This window comes from Heterodontus francisci, unplaced genomic scaffold (genome assembly GCF_036365525.1).
Source record: "Heterodontus francisci isolate sHetFra1 unplaced genomic scaffold, sHetFra1.hap1 HAP1_SCAFFOLD_534, whole genome shotgun sequence".
Classification (NCBI taxonomy): Eukaryota; Metazoa; Chordata; class Chondrichthyes; order Heterodontiformes; family Heterodontidae; genus Heterodontus; species Heterodontus francisci.
The window spans coordinates 6,339-30,126 of NW_027141511.1; the positions used below are offsets into that span (position 1 = coordinate 6,339).

The window sequence follows — 23,788 nt, forward strand, 5'->3', positions numbered from 1 at the left end:
GGAGTTTGAACAAGGATGGGAACAAAGTCTTTCTGAATCTTCCAATATTTATTTATTCAGTGATGTCAATAAACAGCAAATTATCTGTCAAGCCCACATTCACACAAGTAATATTGTGAATTCGAATTAATAATTTTAAAGGAGAACCTGTTGTTAATTAATTCCATTTCATTTGTCAAAAATATCATCAGGACCTTGTTTAGTTCAGGATGTAATATTAATAAATCCCTTAGGAAGACAGGAGGAGGCCGTTCGGCCTCTCGAGCCTGTCCTACCTCTTTGAGACATTTTCCTCCTCACCCTCTCTCCCTCTTTCTGTCCCTCAGCCAGACTCACTCTCTCTCCTCCTTACCCGTTACTCTCCCTCCCTCTTTCTGTATTTATCTATCTCTCTCACCCCGTCTCTCTCTCTCTATCTCTCTCCCTCACCCCATCTCTGTATCTTTCTTTTTCTCTCTCTCCTTCACCCCATCTCTCTCTCTCCCTCACCCCATCTCACTCTCTCTTTCTCTCAGAAGAGGACCATAGAATCATCGAGTGCTATAACACAGGAGGAGGTGATAGGATCAGTAATCTTAAAGGAGAAACTATTGTAAATTAATTCTATTTTATTTGCCAAAAATATCATCACGACCTTATTTATTTCTGGGTGTAATAGAAATAAAGCTCTTAGGAAGACAGCAGGAGGTGTTCGGCCCGTCGAGCCTGTTCCATCCCTTTGGCATGTTTTATTCCTCTCCCTCTCCACGTGTGAATCTCTCTCTCCGTCCCTCACCCTGTCTCTCTCTCCCTCAGCCCATCTATCTCTCCTTGGCCCGATCTCTGTATCTCTCTCTCTAACTCATCTCATCTCTATATCTTTCTCTCTTGCTCTCTCCCTCTCCATCTCTCTCTCTCTCTTGGAAGATGACCATAGTATCATAGTATACTATAACACAGTAGGAGGTGATTCGACCCATTGAATTTGTGCAGTCTCTTTTGAAGAGCAGTCCAGTTAGTCGCACTCTCCCGCACTTCCCCCATCACTTCATTTTTTTCTGTCATTGACTGTCCATATCTTGTCTTGGGAATGCAGCATATAGCACATTCCATAGCGATGTCTGTGAAGTGTTTATTTGTACAAGTGAATTGACCATTTAATATTTTTAACTTACTTATCCCTTGTGTTCCCATAATGATCAAGCGAGCAAATTCAACAGTGTCCACTTTGACTTCATCCCATCGTGTCTTACGTACATTCTCACAGGATAGCAGGTATAACTGTAGTCATAGTATTCAGCAGAAAATTCATCAGTTACTTTGTTATTTCAGTCCATATTTACAGTGCACACGGTACCTTATTGTTGCAATAAGTTCGTATCGTATCTATTCATCCCACTGGGGCAAAATGTCACTGGCTCAACATTCTCACTAAACACTGAAGCATTCCAGAAAGCGAGGCAAACAAATTCAACACAAGTTTCCTTTTTTCGATTCTCACTGGTCTGTTCTGATTCTCTGAGGGATTACTGATAGTTATCCTCCACATGAGCAGTCGTCCTAATCCCGTGTGCCTGTCCCGTTCCCAAACCCGGCATCCGCTTACATTAAGGCAAGTGATACAGGAGCGTCTCAGTGACTGAGGCAGGTGAGACTTGAGCCTGAGCCGGGCACAGTGAGTGACCCGGGTTAATCCGACACTCCAGGAAAAAGGTAGTAGTTTGGAACGTGTCTTCTGGACAAGCACATTGATGCAAAATCAAATGTCATTTTTAAATTGAAGAGTGATCTCATCAAATGCCTTTTGAAAATTGAAATATTCTTCTTTCGCTCTCTGTCCCTGAGGCACTCTGTTTCTCTGTGTGTGTTTCTCTGTGTGTGTCTATCCCTGTTTCTCTCTCCTCTCTCAGTCCCTGATTCACTCTGTTTCTCTGTTTGTGTGTGTTTCTGTGTGTGTGTCTATCCCTGTTTCTCTCTCCCTCTCTGTCTCCCTCTCTCTCCCTCTATATCTCTCTGTCCCTGAATCACTCTGTTTCTCTATTTGTGTGTGTTTCTCTGTGTGTGTCTATCCCTGTTTCTCTCTCCCTCTCTGTCTCTCTCTCTCTCCCTCTATATCTCTCTGTCCCTGAGTCACTCTGTCTCTCTGTTTGTGTGTGTTTCTCTGTGTGTGTCTATCCCTGTTTCTCTCTCCCTCTCTGTCTCTCTGTCTCTCCCTCTATATCTTTCTGCCCCTGAGTCACTCTGTTTCTCTGTTTGTGTGTGTTTCTCTGTGTGTGTCTATCCCTGTTTCTCTCTCCTCTGTCAGACCCTTGGTAAAACTCCACATTCATCAGTTTTCCATTTGAAGTCAGCTGCTTTTGGTTTCACTGCATCTGCAGAGGTTGCACTTCCTTATGCAGGCTGGTAAGAAACCTGTATTCCGCAGTTGGCTCCAATGTTCCCGTGAAAGTTTAGATGTTGTGCGTGTCCAGTTTTTTTTCTATCAGCTGTCCCTTGAAATTTTTGAAGAATCTTTGAAGACGTGTGCTATTTATTGTGGAACAGGATCTGTGTGGGACCTTTGAGGCTGCTGCACGCAGATTTGCAGGAACACTGACTGACACTCTCCCTCCTAATCTCTTCCTCATTCTCTCTGGTACTCTCTCTCCCCATTGCTATCCTTCCCTCTCTCTGTTACTCTCCATATCTATCCCTGTCTTTCTCATTGTTACTCTCTCCATCTGGATGGAGGAGGAGAAAGAAAGGCCTAAATAGAGGCAGATTGATGCTAAATCAATTGTTCATTTTTAAATCTAAGATTGACCTTCTCGAATAACTTTTGGAAATTGAAATTTTCTTCTGACTCTCTCTGTCCCTTGGGCACTCTGTCTGTGTCTGTGTGTGTCTGTCTGTGTGTGTCTGTCCCTGTTTCTCTCTCCTCTCTCAGAATCTCAGTAAAACTCCACAGACATCAATTTGCCATTTTAAGCTGGCTGGTTTGGTGATACCACAACTGCAGAGGGTACACTTCCTTATGCAGGCTGGTGAGAAACCCGTATCCCGCTATTTAACAGCATATTCTGTATGCTTTGTAAACTGTAATTAATTAATCCCTAATAATTGATCAAATCTGACATTGATTACTGTTTGAATGTCTCAAGGTTTACTTTCCTCCCAGGGCTGATTAAAAGTTCGAGTTTCCCTCAGTGTTTTGGAAATATCGAACCCTGATCCCACACCCAGCAAAGTATTTTATATGATGGGACGCTGCAAATGTTGTTATACTCAGTACGCACGGAACCTTCATGTTGTAATAAGATGTTATCATCTCTATTCAGATAACTCTCATCTCACAGGGGCAAAATTTCACTGGGTCAACATTCTGAGCAAACACTAAAACATTACAGAAAGCGAGGCTCACAAATTCAACACAAGTTTCCTTTTCTGAGTCTCACTGGTCTGTTCTGATTTTCTGTTGGGTGGCATCAGCCTAGATTTTGTGTTCAGACCTGAACTCACAAACGTATAACTCAGAGGCAACATTATTACCCACCGAGCTCTCTTTCCTATTTGAAGACGCTCCCTCAAACCAACCTCTGATCAAGTTTTTGGTCGTCTAGTCTAATATCTCCTGAAGTGAAACGGTGTCACATTTTAATTTTCTTTATTCATTTGTTGGATGTGTGCGTTACTGGCCAGGCCAGCATTTATTGTCCATTCCTAATTGCCCTTGAGAAGGTGGTGTTGAGCCTCCTTCTTGAACCGCTGCAGTCCATGTGGGGTAGGTACACCCACAGTGCTGTTAGGAAGCGAGTTCCAGGATTTTGACCCTGTCACAGTGAAGGAACGGTGATACAGTTCTAAGTCAGGATGGTATGTGACTTGAAGGGAAACTTGCAGGTGGTGGTGTTCCCATTTGCTTTTCCTGTTTGTTTGCTCTCTCTCCCCCTCCTTCTTTCTAGACCTCCCTGTCCTCCTGTCCCTCTCTGTCACGAGAAGCGAAGAACAGAAGAAAGTGGGTGCAGGAACAGAGAGACCTGGGGAAAGCTGTGCACAAATTGAAGGTGGCAGGTCTGGTTGAGAAAGTGGTTAAAAGGCATATGGGATCCAGGCTTTGTAAATAGAGGCTTAGAGTATAAAAGCAAGGAGGTTATGATGAAGTTTTATAAAACACTGCTTCATCCTCAACTAGTATTGTGTCCAATTCTGGACACTGTACTTTAGGAAGGATGTGGGGGCATTAGAGAGGGTGCAGAAAAGATTCACGAGCAAAGTTCCAGGGATAAGAGACTTCAGTTACGTGGATAGATTGGAGAAGCTGGGGTTGTTCTCCATAGAGAAGAGAAAGTTGAGATCAGATTTGAGAGAGGTGTTCAAAATCATGAGGGGTGCGGACAGAGTAGATGTAGGAGTAGGAATGCAGCACATAGGACATTCCAGACCCATTTCTGTTCAGTATTTACTTAAACAAGTGAATTGACCATTTAATATTTTTAACTACTTAACCCTTGTGTTCCCACAAAGATCAAGCTAGCAAATTCAACAGTGTCCACTTTGACACAGTACACATGGCACCTTACTGTTGTAATAAAGTCATATAGTATTTATTCATCTCACTGGGCAAAATTTCACTGACTCAACATTCTCACCAAATACTAAAACATTCCACAATGCGAGGCTCACAAATTCAACACAAGTTTCCTTTCCTGAGTATCGCTGGTCTGTTCTGATTCTCTGAGGGATTACTGATGCTTATCCTCCACATGACCAGTCGTCCTAATCCCGTGTGCCTGTCCTGCTCCCAAACCCGACATCCCCTTCCATTAAGGCAAGTGATACAGGAGTCTCTCAGTGACTGAGGCAGGTGAGTCTTGAGGCTGAGCCGGGCACAGTGAGTGACCCGGGTTAATCCGACACTCCAGGGAGAGTTTAAACAGAGCTTTACTCTGTATCTAACCCGTGATGTTCCTTCTCTGAGAGTGTTCACTGGGGCAGTGCAGATGAGGAGAGTTATTCCTTACCCATTTTAAATATGGGGAAGTTATTCGTTCAAGTACATATCCAAGAAATTGTTTTAAATGTGATCAGGGTTTCTGCCTCTACCATCTTTTCAGGCAGTGAGTTCCAGACACCCATCAGCCACTGGGTGAAGAAACTAATGATGTGTTTCGTTCAGTTAAATTTGATGTCAATGTTTCCCCAGGATGTTGATGATGGGGATTCAGCGATGGGCTAATGCTTTGAATGCCAAGGGGAGGTGGTTGGATTCTCTCTTGTTGCAGATGGTCATTGCCTGGCACTTGTGTGACGTGAATGTTACTTGCCACTGGTCGGCCCAAGCCTGAATGTTGTCCGGGTCTTGGTGCATGTGGCTATGGATTGCTTCATTATCTGAGGCAAAATACTGTGGATGCTGGAAAACTGGAAACCATCGAGCTGAATCACTAACTCTGTTTCTCTCTCCACAGATGCTGCCTGACCTGCTCAGTATTTCCAGCATTTTCTGCTGGGATTTCACCATCTGAGGAGTTGCGAATGGAACTGAACACTGTGCAATCAACAGTGAACATCCCCACTTCTGACCTTACGATGGAGAGCATGTCATTGAGGAAGCAGCTGAAGATGTTTGGGTCGAGGACATTACCCTGAGGAACTCCTGCAGTGATGGTCTGGGACTGAGATGATTGACCTCCAACAACCACAACCATCTTCCTTTGTGCTCGGTATGACTCCAACCAGCGGATTCCCACTGACTTCAGTTTTACTCGGGCTCCTCGATGCCACAATCGGTCAAACACTGCCTTGATGTTAAGGTCAGTCTCTCTTCCCAGTAGCAGACAGGAGTGAATCGTTCCCTTTGACCCATTGTGTACTGAACATGCTCTGCTTCTTCACAGCCTGATACAGGACTGTACACGGCCGATTAATGTAGCCCATCTAACACTCTGAGAGCAGGTTCAGCACAGCTTCGGAACAGAGTACAGTTCCTTCAATATTCTCTCTCTGTCTCTCCCTCCTGCTATCTCTGACACTAGGAGAGAGACAGAGGGAGAGAGGGTTAGATATGCAGACAAAGAGAGTGCTGCAGAGAGGGACAAGGTTGGAGAGAGAGAGATTGATGGGGTTGATTGAAAGGGAGAATGTAAGATGTGTCAATTTGATATAATCCTTCACTTCTGTGTGCACAAAGATTTAAGAGATAGGTATGGAGAGAGAAACAGCGGGAGAGATCCAGAGGGAATATCCTCCATTTTAAACATCCAGAAATCTATTCCACTGTGGGAGGCATCACACTATCATGATATTGGTTGTGGACATTTTGAAATCTATGCCCTCGCTTATGGACCTCTGTGCTGAGGGAAATGTGTCCTTCCTATCCACTCTGTCGAGGCCCCTAATAATTTTATATACTAATACTCAATCTCCCTTCACCCTCCTCTGTTCCAAAGAAAACAACCCCAGCCTGTCCAATCATTCCTTTAGATTTCTTTGTAATTTTGCAACTCTCTTCTGCAAACAGGAATTCATGCTGGTTTAATTGTTCATTTTTAAATCTGGGATTGATAGATTCTTGTTAACCAAAGGTATTAAGAGATAAGGGGCGAAGGTGGGATATAAGGTGTTAGTTAGATCACAGATCAGCCCTGATCTCATTGAATGCTGGAACAGGGTTGAGGGGTTAAATTGCCTCCTCCTCTTCCTCTGTGCTATGTTAAATATCCTTCTTTCACTTTCAGTCACCCTATCTGTCTGTGTCTCTCTGTTTCTCTCTCTCTCTCTCTGTCTGTTTCGGACTGTGTAGAGCGAGATTCACTCTGTATCCACCCCATGATGTTCCTGCCCTGGGAGTCGTCTCTGCTTATGCTGCATTTCACCTGGTCTCAGTTTGTACTGCACCAGACCATTTCTCTGTTTATAGTAAAGTAGGCCCTGTATTTACTCTGTATCTCAGCCCATGCTGCCCCTGTCCTGGGAGTGTGTGATAGGACAGTGTGGAGGGAAACCTACTCTGTGTCTAATCCCACACTGTGCTTGGTTTGGGAGTGTTTAATGGGACAGTGTAGATGGAGCTTTACTCTATATCCCTGGAATTTAAAAGGTTAAGGGGTAATTAGATCAAAGTTTTCAGAATAATAAGGGAAACTGATAAACAGCGAAAAACTATTCCCACTGGCTGCAGAGTCAAGAACTTGTGGGCATAGTCTAAAAATCTAAACATAGTCTAAAAACATTCAGGAGTGAAATGAAGAAATACTTCAACACACCAGGTGTGGTATCAGTTTGGAACTCTCTTCCACAAACAGCAATTCCACAAACACCATCATGATATTGGTTGTGGAAAATTCATGCTGGCTTATTGGTTAATTTTTAAATCTGAGTTTGATAGATTTTTGATGTTAAAGGTATGAAGAGATCTGGGGCCAAGGCGGGTATATGGAGTTAGATCACAGAGCAGCCATGATCTTTTTGAATGACAGAACAGGGTTGAGGGGCCAAATGGCCTCCTCCTCTTCCAATATCCTCTGATAAATATCCTGCTATCACTCTCTGTTTCTGGGTCACCCCCTCGGTCTGTGTCTCCCTCTTTGTCTCTCTTTCCGTCTGTCAGTCTCTCTTTCCCTCCTCTCTCAGAACGTCTGTGGATATCAACAAACATCAGTCAGCCATTTTAGGTTTGTTCATGGTGGCCATTTTATGTTACCACAACACGGGGACATTCATTTCAGAGACTGATTCCTCACTAATGTACTGTTAGCACTTTAAACGTGACAGCGACACAGACATGGAGACACTGAGACACACAGTACCAGACAGGAGTCAATCATTCCCTTGTCCCCATTGTACTGTATGTGTACAGGCGCTGACACTGTATTAAATTCATTCCCGGGATCTGGGCATCACTGACAAGACCAGCATCTATTGTCTAATTTCCCTGAGAAGGTGGTGATGAGCTGCTCCCCTCATCGACCCTCCTAGTTACCCCACAAAAAAATACAGTCAAGCTAGTCTGACACGATCTTCACTTAACAAATCCATACTGACTGTGTTTGATTAATCTGCACCTTTCTAAATGACCATTACTACTGTTTATCAGAATTTATCCCAATCATTTGCCCTCCACTGAGGTCAGGCTGAGTGGCCTGTAATTACTCAGTCTATCTCTTTCTCCCTTTTTAATCAATGGTACAACTTTAGCAGTCCTCCAGTCCTTTCCTTCTTTAATTCTCCCTGGTCTCTCCATCTCTCTCACACTCCCTTTGTCTGTCTCTCCTTCCCTCTCTTGGTGTTCTCTCTCCCTCCCTCTCTGTTTCTCTCTCTCTCTGTCTCTCCCTCTTTCTCTGCCTTTCCCTCTCTCTTTCTTTGCCTCTGTCCATGACTCAGTTTGTCTCTCTCTATTTGTTTATCTCTCTCTGTCTCTCTCTCTCTCCCTCTCTGTCTGTCTCTTTCCCTCTATATCTCTCTCTCCCCCCTCTCTGTCTCCCTGTGTCGCTGTCTGTCCCTATCCGTCTGTCTCTGTCTCTCCTCTCTGTCTCTCTCCCCTCTCTCTATCTCTATCTCTCTCTCTCTGCAGTACCCCACTAGTCACCGCCTGCCGACCTGACAATGACCAATTTATTCCTACCCTCTGTTTCCTGTCCATTAACCAGTTCTCAACTCATGCCAATATATTCCCCCCAATCCCATGTGCTCTAATTTTGATTACTAACCTCTTGTGTGGGACTTTATCAAAAGCTTTCTGAAAATCTAAATCTCCCACATCCACCGGTTCCCCCTTATCTATTCCGTTAGTTTCATCCTCAAAAAACTCCCAACAGGTTTGTTAAAGATGATTTCCCTTTCATAAATCCATCTTTACTCTGATCAATCCTACCATTGTTTTCCAAGTGTTCGGTAATCACATCCTTTCTTCAAGATTCGAGCATTTTCCCTATGACTGATGTTAGACTAACAGGTCTGTAGTTCCCCATTTTCTCTCTCCCTCCTTTTGTAAATAGTGGGGTTACATTTGCTACCTTCCAATCTGTAGGAACCATTCCAGAGTCTATTGAATTTTGTAAGATGACCATCAATGCATCAACTATCTCTACAGACACCTCTTTCAACACTCTGGGATGGAGATCATCAGGTCCAGGGGATTCATTTACTTTAAGACCCATTCATTTGTCTAGTACTTTTTTGTGCTAATATTTACATCTTGCAGTTCCTCATTTACACTGGTTCCTTGATTCTCCATTATTTCTGGGAGTTTTTTTAATATTTTCCTCTGTGAAGACAGACACAAAGTATTTGTTTAGTTTCTCTGCCATTGTCCTATGATGAGAGACTGAGTAAATTGGACCTGTATTCTCTGGAGTTTAGAAGAATGAGAGGTGATCTCATTGAAACATATCAGATTCTAAAGGGAATGGATAGGGTCGACACTGAGAGATTATTTCCACTGGTCGGGAAAGGAAAGTCTCCCTTATCCCTTCCTAAACAGCTTATCCACCTGTCCTGTCAGCCTCAGGAATCAGTGAACATCAGTGAGCTTTACTCTGTATCCCTGGAATTTAGCAGGTTAACAGCACTGTTGGTTCCTAAGAGCACTGTGGATGTACCTACCCCACATGGACTGCAGCGGTTCAAGAAGGCAGCTCACCACCACCTTCTCAATGGCAGTTTGTGATGGGCAATAAATGCTGGCCTGGCCAGTGACGCCCACATCCCTGAATGAATAGAAAAACGCTTATTTAGACTGTTCTTTTTATTTGGAAATGATTGTTTGGACTTCATTTGATGTTGCATTTCTGCATTAGCCTTTCATCACTCAAAATAATTTCCAAAGAGGAACCTGTTTAACCTTATAAGTGTTGATATAGTTAGAAAATTGACATTTAACAGAAATTGTAATTACATTCTTAAATTAAGCATCTCGAGGTTACATAAAGAATCACATTCGCACAAACTTAAATTCCTGCAACTTCGAGCAAATTTTCAAACTCTCTCACACAGAATCTCCCCATCAGCAATGGCTTGGCATCTCCACCTGCTGGTGTCCCTGTCTCACTGCAGTTACTGTCCCCTCTCACCATCTCCACCTGCTGGTGTCCCTGTCTCACTGCAGTTACTGTCCCCTCTCACCATCTCCATCTGCTAGTGTCCCTGTCTCACTGCAGTTACTGTCCCCTCTCACCATCTCCATCTGCTGGTGTCCCTGTCTCACTGCAGTTACTGTCCCCTCTCGCCATCTCCATCTGCTGGTGTCCCTGTCTCACTGCAGTTACTGTCCCCTCTCACCATCTCCATCTGCTGGTGTCCCTGTCTCACTGCAGTTACTGTCCCCCTCTCACCATCTCCACCTGCTGCTGTCCCTGGCTCACTGCAGTTACTGTCCCTCTCTCACCATCTCCACCTGCTGGTGTCCCTGTCTCACTGCAGTTACTGTCCCTCTCTCACCATCTCCACCTGCTGGTGTCCCTGTCTCACTGCAGTTACTGTCCCTCTCTCACCATCTCCACCTGCTGGTGTCCCTGTCTCATTGCAGTTACTGTCCCCTCTCACCATCTCCATCTGCTGGTGACCCTGTCTCACTGCAGTTACTGTCCCCTCTCACCATCCCCATCTGCTGGTGACCCTGTCTCACTGCAGTTACTGTCCCCTCTCACCATCCCCATCTGCTGGTGTCCCTGTCTCACTGCAGTTACTGTCCCCTCTCACCATCTCCATCTGCTGGTGTCCCTGTCTCACTGCAGTTACTGTCCCCTCTCACCATCTCCACCTGCTGGTGTCCCTGTCTCACTGTAGTTACTGTCCCCTCTCACCATCCCCATCTGCTGGTGTCCCTGTCTCACTGCAGTTACTGTCCCCTCTCACCATCTCCACCTGCTGGTGTCCCTGTCTCACTGCAGTTACTGTCCCCTCTCACCATCTCCACCTGCTGGTGTCCCTGTCTCACTGCAGTTACTGTCCCCCTCTCACCATCTCCACCTGCTGGTGTCCCTGTCTCACTGCAGTTACTGTCCCCTCTCTCACCATCCCCATCTGCTGGTGTCCCTGTCTCACTGCAGTTACTGTCCCCTCTCACCATCTCCATCTGCTGGTATCCCTGTCTCACTGCAGTTACTGTCCCCCTCTCACCATCTCCACCTGCTGCTGTCCCTGGCTCACTGCAGTTACTGTCCCCTCTCACCATCTCCATCTGCTGGTGTCCCCGTCTCACTGCAGTTACTGACCCCCTCTCACCATCTCCACCTGCTGCTGTCCCTTTCTCACTGCAGTTACTGTCCCCTCTCACCATCTCCATCTGCTGCTGTCCCTTTCTCACTGCAGTTACTGTCCCCTCTCACCATCTCCATCTGCTGGTGTCCCTGTCTCACTGCAGTTACAGTCCCCTCTCACCATCTCCATCTGCTGGTGTCACTGTCTCACTGCTGTTACTGCCTGCTCTCACCATCTCCATCTGCTCGTGTCCCTGTCTCACTGCAGTTACTGCCTGCTCTCACCGTCTCCACCTGCTGGTGTCCCTGTCTCACTGCATTTACTGTTCCCCCTCTCATCATCTCCATCTGCTGGTGTCCCTGTCTCACTGCAGTTACTGTCCCCTCTCACCATCTCCACCTGCTGGTGTCCCTGTCTCACTGCAGTTATTGTCCCCTCTCACCATCTCCACCTGCTGGTGTCCCTGTCTCACTGCAGTTATTGTCCCCTCTCACCATGTCCACCTGCTGGTGTCCCTGTCTCACTGCAGTTACTGTCCCCTCTCACCATCTCCACCTGCTGGTGTCCCTGTCTCACTGCAGTTATTGCCTCGCTGATCAGCTCCATCTGCTGGTGCCCCTGTCTCACTGCAGTTATTGCCTCGCTGATCAGCGCCATCTGCTGGTGTTCCTGTCTCACTGCAGTTACTGTCCCCTCTCACCATCTCCATCTGCTGGTGTCCCTGTCTCACTGCAGTTACTGTCCCCTCTCAACATCTCCAGCTGCTGGTGTCCCTGTCTCACTGTAGTTACTGCCTGCTCTCACCATCTCCATCTGCTCGTGTCCCTGTCTCACTGCAGTTACTGCCTGCTCTCACCATCTCCACCTGCTGGTGTCCCTGTCTCACTGCAGTTACTGTCCCCTCTCACCATCTCCATCTGCTGGTGCCCCTGTCTCACTGCAGTTACTGCCTGTTCTCACCATCTCCACCTGCTGGTGTCCCTGTCTCACTGCGATTGCTGTCCCCTCTCACATCTCCATCTGCTGGTGTCCCTGTCTCACTGAAGTTACTGCCCCTCTCACCATCGCACAATCACTGTGATTTGCAGCTTTGTCCATTTTGCTCTGGGTCCAGGGTGGGTTTAGGTGAATCCGGCTGAGCTTTTCAGTGATGCCTTTTTGAGAAACATTTCATGAATTCTTCTGCAGGGCCAGTCCCACATCAATAGGTCAGATTATCGATAAAATGTAATCTCAATCAGATTTAAATTCATTTCAGGGCTCAGTGCTGTGAAAATAAGATGTACTTTGTCCTGTGGAGAGTGTGGAGAATGCAATATGAAATGGGATTTCATTCTAGTGTTAAAAACCCTTCAGTTCATTCTATGATTTCACTAAATTAGCAATGAGATTGAAAGGGTATGTCGCCGCCTTCTTCAGTTCCTGTCTGTATTTAGTCTGGGTCACAGTGTAAATACACGTGTTGGTGCAGGAACTGAGAACCTGCAGCATATTTGATGTGTGTTTTGTGATAAAGACAGGGTCAGTGTAGGAGGAATAATACTGAATATCTGCAATCTGCCTGGAAATGATAAACACAACCAGTGTCACCCATAACAATATAAAACTGCCGGATATAGTGAAGAGCAAAATAATTGATTTTCTGCGATTCTCCATCTCTGGGTCCTTGTGATTCTCTGCATTGCTGTGGGCCCGGAATCCCCTGCGGACTTTACTGGAGAATAAAATCCATCTGACAGTCAGAACATTGAGCAGCAAAATCAGAAAGACCGGGACGCAAGGGGTTAAAATGTAGTGAAATAATTCAAATACCCCCCATGTGGGGGAGGTATAGAAGCTCACTTTAAAGACACAACTCATGGGAACATTATCAATAATTTTTTCTTGTTCCTGTGTAAAGTACCAGGGGAGAGATTGTAAACAGCCCAGCACACTCACAGTTCCAACAACCACAGCCGCAGTTTTCTCGCTGCAATATTTTGTTTTCAGCTTCTCGCAACAAATGGCCACAAATCGGTCAAAGGTGAAAGTGACTGTGAGCCAGACAGAAACATTAATGGCAGCAGAAAGCAGAACACCAATGAGAGAACACACAGGAGTAATTCTCAGGAATGAATCTGGGAAGTAAATTAAAACAATCCATTTCAATATGGGTTCAGTGATAACGACCAGGAGATCAGACGCTGCCATTCCCACCAGGTAGACAGTGATACATTTGGAGAGACCGCACTTTCCTCGGGACAGAATCACAATCACCACCAAGTTAACTGGAAGAGAGAGAAGGAAGCAGAGAAATTACTGATCAGACCTGGAGACAAAGCAGCAGTTTGACAGGATCTGGGCTGAAATTTCCAGCTCTGTTGCTGCATCGAACAGTGGAATCTGATTCATTGACGTGGGCAGTGCTTTGCCACAGTGAAATGTTTGAAACACAATTATTAATAATGAATTGGGAAATTAATATAGGGTTGTTTTCCTTGGAGCTGAGAAGGCTGAGGGGGAACCTGATTACCTGATTGAGGTGCACAAAATTATCAGGGACATTGATAGGATAGATAGGAAGAAACGTTTTTCCTCAGCGGTGGTGTCAATAACCAGGTGGCATAGATTTTAGGTAAGTGTCAGGAGGTTAATAGGGGATTTGAGGAAAAGATTTTTCACCCAGAGGGTGGTTGGAATCTGGAACACATTACGTGAAGGGATGGTAGAGGCAGGAACCCTCATTACATTTGGCTACAGGCCAAATGCTGGAAAATGGGATTAGAATAGATAGCTCCTTGATGGCCAGCACAGTCATGATGGGCCAAAGGGCCTGTTTCTGTGCTGTATAACTCTATGACTCTATTGATATATAAAGTGAATAGAGTCAGCACCAGATCGACTGGAAGTACCGGTGGGGAAATGAGAAGGGGTTTTATAGAGATGGAATCCAATGGGTTAATTGGGAATTTGTCTCCAGACTGTTGGTTGGGAAGGTTTGTGGAGAGCGGGATGTGCAGCTGGTTTGTTGCTCTGGGTTCAGAGAACAAACAGGGAATATTACCAAACGGGAAAATGCTGAAAACTACATTGCTGTGTTTGAGTGCTCATGATCTAGAATGGCAGAGCAGGCTTGAAGGGCTGAATGGCCTCCTCCTGCTCCAATGTTCCTATATTCCTATCAGGTTGGACGACGCAGCTGGAGGTGGAGCCAGTGAGTGAGATTGGGAGGGAGATTAGGAAAAGGACATGTTGGAGTTGGAGGGGAGACAGGAGCAGATGGTTTGGGAAAGTAGATAAACTGAAGCATTGGATGAGGATACTGAGGATTCAATACAGTGAGAGGAGAGGCTGAGATTCACAGGGAGAGACTGCAGCAGAGTGTTAGAGGAAATCTAATCTATAGATCCCAGTCACACAACTCAATTAATACATTTAAACAATAATCCCTGTAGTTATTGGTGTTCGGGAACAGTCCATTGATTATACAATGTATTCAATGTATTTAGTTTGTACAGGCAATTAAATAGCAATTAAAATATATTTCTGATATCAACCTCGCTCTTTATTGAACTCAGCAGTCACAGAGATTTTAAAGTGCAGTATTTAAATAATGAATTACCATCAGTCAGTAAGTAAGGAATAGGAACTTTCTCCAAAGAAAATGAGGAGCTGACAGAAATCAACACAGAGGATCAAGTCCAACAGTAAAATGAATGCAATCTGGACATTCCAGCACTTTATGATAGTTAATTATTTACACTGCTGCTTCTTTCTCCTTCTCTTTAGTTCTGCTTATCTCTTTCCCTCGGTTTCATTCTCCCTGCTCCTTTTCTCCTTCCCTATCTCTCTGGTGCACTCACACCCAGCAAACTGTTAGTTAATGCAGCTTTTCATAGACGATTTATTCCTAACATTCTGCGCCGGTGTTCATTTCACGTGCCCCAGGTTCAATGATTCTATTCTCAGAGTCCGTTTGTTCAATGAAGAAGCCTCTGTGAATAGTTTTCTGCATCTACAGAACATCCAAGTCTCCATCTGTTCACTTACGCTCTTCACTTCATCTACAATGCATGGAATAAACAGGATCGAAAGCATCTCAATCATTTAAATTCCTTCTCCTGAAATTATCAAGTACACCGTTAGAATGTGGGATTGTTTAATTAATAGAACACCAACATCAGCGCTGCAACTGATAATCTACAGATAAATGGAAAGACTCTTGATTCCAATTGATAGTGCGTAAACCAATAAAACATCACATTAATACTTTCTATTTTACAATGTAGTCCAGTGACAGTGAAGGCTCCACAATGAAGCAGAGAAGGAGATGTGAAAGTGTCAGCAGCAAACTCAGTTCAGTAGCCAGACTTCTGAAGCAGCGTCAGACACACACAGAATGAAATAATATTTGATAACTGTGATAACCAAAAAATACATTGAAATGACAGGTACACAACTCAAGCAGTCTCTGTCCATTCTCATTCATCCTTCGAATGCCATAGCGCCCAAGGCAGGAGGGCCATGAGTCATGGTCAGCCCCAACACTGGTATTAAAGTCCCCCAGCAGGAATAGACATTCGGTGTTGGGGATGCTACTAATGATATTAGAATTAGAATTAGAACATTACAGCGCAGTACAGGCCCTTCGGCCCTCGATGTTGCGCCGACCATCTGACCTACACTATTCCATTTTCATCCATATGTCTATCCAATGACCACTTAAATGCCCTTAAAGTTGGCGAGTCTACTACTGTTGCAGGCAGGGCGTTCCACGCCCCTACTACTCTCTGCGTAAAGAAACTACCTCTGACATCTGTTCTATACCTTTCACCCCTCAACTTAAAGCTATGTCCCCTCGTGTTTGCCGTCATCATCATCCGAGGAAAAAGACTCTCACTATCCACCCTATCTAACCCTCTGATTATCTTGTATGTCTCTATTAAGTCACCTCTCCTCCTCCTTCTCTCTAACGACAACAACCCCAAGTCCCTCAGCCTTTCCTCGTAAGACCTTCCCTCCATACCAGGCAACATCCTAGTAAATCTCCTCTGCACCCTTTCCAAAGCTTCCACATCCTTCCTATAATGCGGTGACCAGAACTGCACGCAATACTCAAGGTGCGGCCTCACCAGAGTTTTGTACAGCTGCATCATGACCTCGTGGCTCCGAATCTCGATCCCCCTACTAATAAAAGCTAACACACCATATGCCTTCTTAACAGCCCTATTAACCTGGGTAGCAACTTTCAGGGATTTATGTACCTGGACACCAAGATCTCTCTGCTCATCTACACTACCAAGAATCTTCCCATTAGCCCAGTACTCTGCATTGCTGTTACTCCTTCCAAAGTGAATCACCTCACACTTCTCCGCATTAAACTCCATTTGCCATCTCTCAGCCCAGCTCTGCAGCCTATCTATGTCCCTCTGTACCCTACAACACCCTTCGACACTATCCACAACTCCACCGACCTTCGTGTCATCCGCAAATTTACTAACCCACCCTTCTACACCCTCTTCCAGGTCATTTAATAAAATGACAAACAGCAGTGGCCCCAAAACAGAACCTTGCGGTACACCACTAGTAACTAAACTCCAGGATGAACATTTTCCATCAACCACCACCCTCTGTCTTCTTTCAGCTAGCCAATTTCTGATCCAAAGCTCTAAATCACCTTCAACCCCATACTTCCGTATTTACTGCAATAGCCTACCATGGGGAACCTTATCAAACGCCTTACTGAAATCCATATACACCACATCCACGGCTTTACCCTCATCCACCTGTTTGGTCACCTTCTCGAAAAACTCAATAAGGTTTGTGAGGCACGACCTACCTTTCACAAAACCGTGCTGACTATCGCAAATGAACCTATTCTTTTCAATATTATGGAGTTCCTCATAGAACTGGTCTTTAGCTTCATGTGGGGAGCAGAGTGTTGGAGCATAGATGCTGAGTAGGTGTACTGGATCAGAGGCGGTGAACAGTCGGATGGACAGTATGCGTTCCGAGCCATTTGAGGGTGGCTCTATCATGCTGAGCAAAGAGTTTCTGATGGCGAAGCCCACTCCATGCTGTCTTGGTTCTTCAGGATCCCTACCCTGCCAGAAGAAGGTGTGTCTTGCTCTCTTAGAGATCAGCTCACAGGGAGGCTTGTCTGCTGAAGTGCTGCAATGTCCACATTGAGTCTACTGAGCTCATTATTAATGATGGCGGTCTTCCGAGAATCGTTGACTTGTGTAAGGTCTTCCAACAGGCCAGGACACATAGTTCTGACGTTCCAGCTTTCAAAATGAAGGGCTGGTACCTTCTTTCCTTTTTTGGTTGTGCTGTTTGGTGCTGTGTTACAGTCCACTTGTCGGGCAGAGACCCTGAGCTCCAAGCACACATTGAAGCAGGTGGACTGTGGAGGGACAGAACCTTACTGACCGAGGGCTGCCCGGTTTGAGGCAGGCAGTAGCTGTCCAGTGAGATGCGATGACCTCTCCCACCGACAAAGGCAACCCGTGGCGCCCAATCTCTACGCCAATTTAGCTGGACTTATAACCGTAACTGCTGCCTTCCGTGTTGTTTTGGTTGCTGTGAGGCGACTATGGAGTGACCTCTCCATGGCGCATGCCTGGGCGGATGTATGGAGGTTGTGTGTTTCCCAAGCATCAAAACCCCCCTCTCGGCCTTCCTGGTGGGGTCCAAAGGAGTGCATGGCACGACTTTTGGCTCCAGTATGGCTGCAGGAATTGCATGTGTCAATCAAGCGGGCTGCTTTGTCCTGGGTGGTGTCGAGCTTCCTGAGTGTTGTTGGAGCTGCACCTATCCAGGCAAGTGGGGAGTATACCATCACACTCCTGACATGTGCCTTGTAGATGGTGGACAGTCTTTGGGAAGTCAGGAGGTGAGTTACTCGCCGCAGGATTCCTCGCCTCTGACCTGCTCTTGTAGCCACGGTATTTATATGGCTACTCCAGTTCAGTTTCTGGTCAATCGTAGCCCCTAGGATGTTGATAGTGGGGGATTCAGCGATGGTAATGCCATTGAATGTCAAGGGGAGATGGTTAGATTCTCTCTTGTTGGAGATGGTCATTTCCTGGCACTTGTGTGGCACGGATGTTAATTGCCACACAAGAGGGTGCTGCAGAGGTTTCGGGTTCCTGGGATTGGTGGTAATATATTACCATGGATTGAGGATTTGGTAAAGGCAGAAAAACAGGCAGAGTAAGAATAAGTGCATCAGTTTCAGCTTAGTAGGTTGTAACTAATGGGACGTTGCAAGGTTCATTTCTTGGTCCTCAGCTATTTCCAACTATAAAAATGAATTGGGTATGTAATTTATCTTAGTTTTCTGACAATACAACGCGAGGTGAGAAAGTGAAATGTGAGGAGGACGCAAAGAGTCTGCAAACGGATATAAACAGGTTATGTGAGTGGGCAAGAAGGTGGCAGATGAAGTATAATGGAAGGAAATGTGAAAATATCCACTTGGATTGGAAGAATATAAAAGAAGATTTTGTTTAAGGTGAGAGATTAATAAACGTTTTTATTCCAAAGGATTTAGGTGTCCTTGTACAAACAATTAGGAAAGCAAATTGTTTGCTACACTTCAACGCCCTTGAAATAGCGGCTACGGTTAAGGAAGTTTTTCTGCAGTTATATTGGGATTTGGTGAGATCACACCTGGACTACTGTGTACAGTTCTGGTCAACTTTATTAAGAATAGACCTACCTTAGAGCAGATGTAATAAAGGTTCGATTAAGCAGAATGTATTTATATCCTCCAGGGTTCAGAAGCATGACAGGTGATGTCATTGAAATCTATAAACTTTTTCCAGGACTTGACAGTGCAGATTCTGATAGACTGCTAACCCCCAGCTTCAGAGTCCAGAACCAGCGGTCAGAGTCTCGTTAAAAGTGTTTTGCAATTTAGGACTGAGAAGAGAAGGATTTTTCAGTCACAGGGTTAAGCATTTTTGGAATTCTCGACCTGAGAGGGCTGTGGATATTGAGTCCTTGAACGTATTCAACACTTATACTGATAGTTTTTTTAACACTCAGGAGCCAAGGGATATTGAGCTAGGGCGATAACGTGGAGTTAATCTAGAACATCAACTGTGAAGTTATTGAATGATGAAGCAGGTTCCATGGGCCGCATGGACACCTGCTGCTATTTCCTATGTTCCAACACACCAAGTTGTATTATAATACCTTCAACTCCATAGTTGTTCTACTTATCTAAAAAAAAAATCTTAACAATCTGAATGTCACAGGATATTTCACCATCTTCTTTAACTCCTCTCTGAATTTAGTCTGGGTCACTGCATAAATAAAAGTGTTGGTGCAGCAGCTCAATAACAAAAGCATATATCCGGTTTCTTGCAGGATATAAAGAGGGTCATTGTAACCTGTGTAAGAGTAAGTCTTAGTAATCCGATAATACATGTAATGGATCGTGTACATCAGCCATAGCAGTATAAAATTGCCGGATATACTGAAGAGTAAAATTATTGATTTTCTCCTGTTCTCCATCTCAGGGTCAGGATTATTTACAGAGCTGGTGTTGCCCCGCAATGTCCTGCGTGCTCTGCTGGCCACTAATATATATCTCACTGTCAGGGCATTGAGCAGCAAAATAACACAAAATGGCAGAAAAGGGGTCACTATGCAGTCGAGAATAGAAAATGCCAGCCAAAGGGGTGAAGTATAAAAGCTTGGTCTTATCCGGCAATACCAGGGCAATTTGTTAATTATGTAGAGAGGTTCATAAAGAAAGTAACACGGGACGTTTTTCAAACAACTCAGAGCTAACACCGTGCCGACAACGGCAGATGCTGTTTCTTTAGTGCAATATTTAGTTTTCAGCTTCTGACAACAAATGGATATAAAGCGGTCAAAAGTGAAGGTGACGGTTAACCAGACAGACAGGTCTCTGGTTGTATAAACCAGGGCAGTTTTTGTACGACATATCGGAGTAAGAGACAGATAGTTTCCAGGGAAGTAAATTTCAACGATTCGATGCAGTATAACGCCAGTGATGACAACCATTAAATCCGCTGTTGCCATGGCCACCAGGTAATAGGTGATGCATTTGGAGAGACCGCACTTTCCCTGGGACAGGATCACAATCGCCACGATATTAACTGTAAGGAAGGTAGAAAGCAAGAGAATTGTTAGCCTACTTTAATGAAAAGAAGCAATGTGCGTGCACATTAGATATTCGCCCTAGATATTGACTGTAATTGATAATGCAAAATGACGAAGGCGAGTAGAAAACCTGTTTTAAATCTCTGTCCATCGAAGTCTATGGGAATAAAACACAGCAGCAAAGTAAATCAGGCTGCCAATTGACTATCATTGGTTTTGCATTAGTGCAGTGACAAAATCTACTTGTAACTGCATCCAACGAGGAAATACATTTTCTAAGTAAATGTAATTTTCGAATTATAACGTTTATACATTATATCAAAGATCTGGGCTAATGTAGCATGCTATTTGGAAGTCTTAAGAATCAAGGCTGATCTAGAAATTATTGGTGATGAATTAGAAATAAGTTTTAAAGTAAAAATGAAACCCACAAATAATTTCTGAATTGAGTCTAAAATAAGTTAGGAGAAATCGTTGTCAAATAAATAACATAATTAAGAGCGTCAAATCAATTAAACAAAGTATAACATGCAGCTTCGAAGAAAAACAAGAGTTTCAGGTTTGCAACTGATAAATAATGAAGCAGAAATTGTTCAGCTACAGTAGTAAACTTCGGGAAGAACAGACGCCTGGATGGCTCACCCCCAGCCCCAACACCGCCCTGCACTGCAGGTTAACTAAACTGATTGACTACGGGATGTGGCTTCATAAAGGCAATCGAAGCATCAGATAAGGCCAGAAGATTTGGGGAGCAGGGCAATGCCGCAAACTGAGCAGCACTGCTGTACCGCCCAAGGGCATTTGGCACATCACCAGTTATTCAAACAGGCAAAAGATAGTTCTTGTGGTCTTATGGGCAGAAAGAAAACTGGTTTGGGAAACTTAAAAAAAACAGGGAATAGGAAGGACAGTAAAGAGTGAGCGGAGGTTGATGAACATAGTTAAGAGTATCTGATGTGATATAACGATTGGGTGACTTAGGGCAATGTTTGGGGATCTAAATAACTGAGCTCCCTTTGGAAATCAACTTCATAATTAACACTTCATGGAAGGGATGGTCACTTTGGCTTGTCACTTCCCTGAATAATAGATAAATTGTGAAATCAACCGAATATGTTATTGGATTTCCAATGTAGGATGATCGTGTTGACAAACGTTTTGTCAAACATCCAGTGTTGGACGATTCGCAACTTCCACTAAATAAACATTTGGAAGACTGAAACCATTGTCTTTGGTCTGGAACAAACTCCGTTCCTCAGACACAGATCCTATAGTGTGGCGACCAGAACTGTACACAGTACTCCAGCTTTGGCCTAACTAGCATTTTGTAGAGCTCCATCATAACCACCCTGCTCTTATATACTATGCCTTGGCTAATAAAGGCAAGTATCCCATATGCCTTCCTCACCAACTTATCTACCTCAACTATTGCCTTCAGTGATCTATGGACAAGTTCACCAAGGTCCCTCTGACCCTCTGTACTTCCAGTGTTCCTAATAAGCATTGTATATTCCCTTGACTTGTTAGTCCTCTCAAAATGCATCACATCACAATTCTCAGGATTAAATTACGTTTACCAGAGCTCTGCTATACCATATTACCAGTCCATCTATATCGTCTTGTAATATAAGGCTTTCCTCTTCACTATTTACGACACCACCAGTTTTCATGTCATCTGCGAACTTACTGATCATACTTCCTATTTACTTGTCTAAATCATTAATACATGCCACAAACAGCAAGGGTTCCCGCACTGATCCTTGTGGGACACCACTGGTCACAGGCTTCCAATCGACCATCACCCTCTATCTCCTGCCACTAAGCCAATTTGGGATCCAATTTGCCAAATTGCCCGGGATCCCATGGTCTCCTACCTTCTTATCCAATCTCCCATGCAGGACATTATCAATGTAGAAATGTGGGAATCCTCATTGTCCTATCTTTCCATTGATTTCAGAGGTTGTGATGCAGGTTATAGAACCAAACTCAAAGATGCCAGTGGAGGAAGTAACATCAATCAATGTCCTTCCTTATGACCATAGTGAGCTTAAAACTTGAAAGTGGGACAATCTCGTGAGGACAGCATCTAGCTGATGTATTAACTCACCTATGTTATCAAAAGACTGATAATTCACCCTATTGGAGTGTGTATGGGCAGATTTTCATCGGCTGAAAAAGCATTGGTATCTGATAGCAGAGTAAGAGAAGATAAATGAAAACAATAGTTTCTTCCAAAAGTTCAATATTCCTACATTTGGACTTTGGATATCGATTTACATCCAATAGAAGATTAAGCAAAATGCAACACATATCAACATAGATTTGTAATCTAATGTACAGTTCAATCTGAACATGAGATAGCAAGACAGTTAGAAAGACTGCTTGAAAAATGCAATCCATGTTGAGGATGTAATAACTATCATTTTAATAAAATATTATCTTGAATGTCTAATATAAACATAGGATAGTTTAGGCAATGAGTGGTGACCACAGGATATGCGATTATTAGGTAAACCATTCTACCCAGACAGATTAAGTTACTAGATATGGAGGAAGAATAACAAGACATTTTATCATCGGCGTGCACAACTGGTAAGGTTATCACTTACCTGGGACACCAACAGCTGCAAGAATCGGATAGTAAATTGCATACACCTGACCAGTTGCTGGCTGATGCATTTTCTGTCAGAAGAGATTACGGCTCAAATGCCACAATACATGGTTTACAGTAGAGTTAATATATAGGTTAAGGAAGAGTCCCATGAGACAATTAGCTATGATAATTACGGATGTTACTTCCTCTCATTTGCACAAACCAACCGAGTGAGTTGTTTTTATTTCATTTTTAGTGAAATTGAATGTTGTTAAAGTTTATTATACGTTTTCTATGGGAAATACCCAACAGACCAATTATTAATTTGGTAACATTTCTTCCAAAAATAAAATTGGAAAGTTATGCAAGCACTGTCCTCAGCTGGGTCTCAAGCCCAGATTCTATCTGTAATGTTTTCGGAATTAGCTGAGCTATCGATAGAGTGATTGTGGGTATCGTGAAATTGCTAACGGCTCACAAGCTGGAAAGGCTGAAAATCTGCCCGCATTTTAATGATTGCAGAAAAGATCATTAGAAAGACACAGGTTGCAAACGGGGGGAAAAATTGTTGTAAAGCTTTATTTTGGAAAATTACACTCTGTTTTAGCTGCTTGGTGAATATTAAAATAGATATTTCTGAGTGATAAATAGCCTTCAGGCAAAATCGCCACCTACTTCGTGTACAGATGTTGAATAAGAATTTAATTTAAAAATAACGGTCCCCTGCAGCATCATCGGAAGCTATGATGACCGTCATGTTAATGCTGTTCTCTGACAGTCTTATTAACATCCTCCTGCAGTCCTTCGCTTTCACACAATGCTGCTGCCATACCTCTTCCGGAGGCAAGGAGTCGCTCTCCCCAGCATGCATCCGCACCTCCCAAACACGAACTCGTCCGTCCAACCCACATGCATCCATTT

General features: G+C 44.1%; 1 protein-coding gene across 1 annotated transcript; it reads right to left on the reverse strand.

Annotated features, from left to right (window-relative positions):
- Positions 1–1,154: 1,154 nt before the first annotated feature.
- LOC137363930 (probable G-protein coupled receptor 139) lies at positions 1,155–22,953 on the reverse strand (the record flags this gene model as incomplete). Its single annotated transcript, XM_068027432.1, has 3 exons — positions 22,884–22,953; positions 19,399–20,270; positions 1,155–1,260 (listed from the first exon to the last, which is right to left on the reverse strand). Coding segments are annotated over exons 1-3 (1,048 nt in total), but the record flags the coding sequence as incomplete, so codon positions are not given.
- Positions 22,954–23,788: the final 835 nt, after the last annotated feature.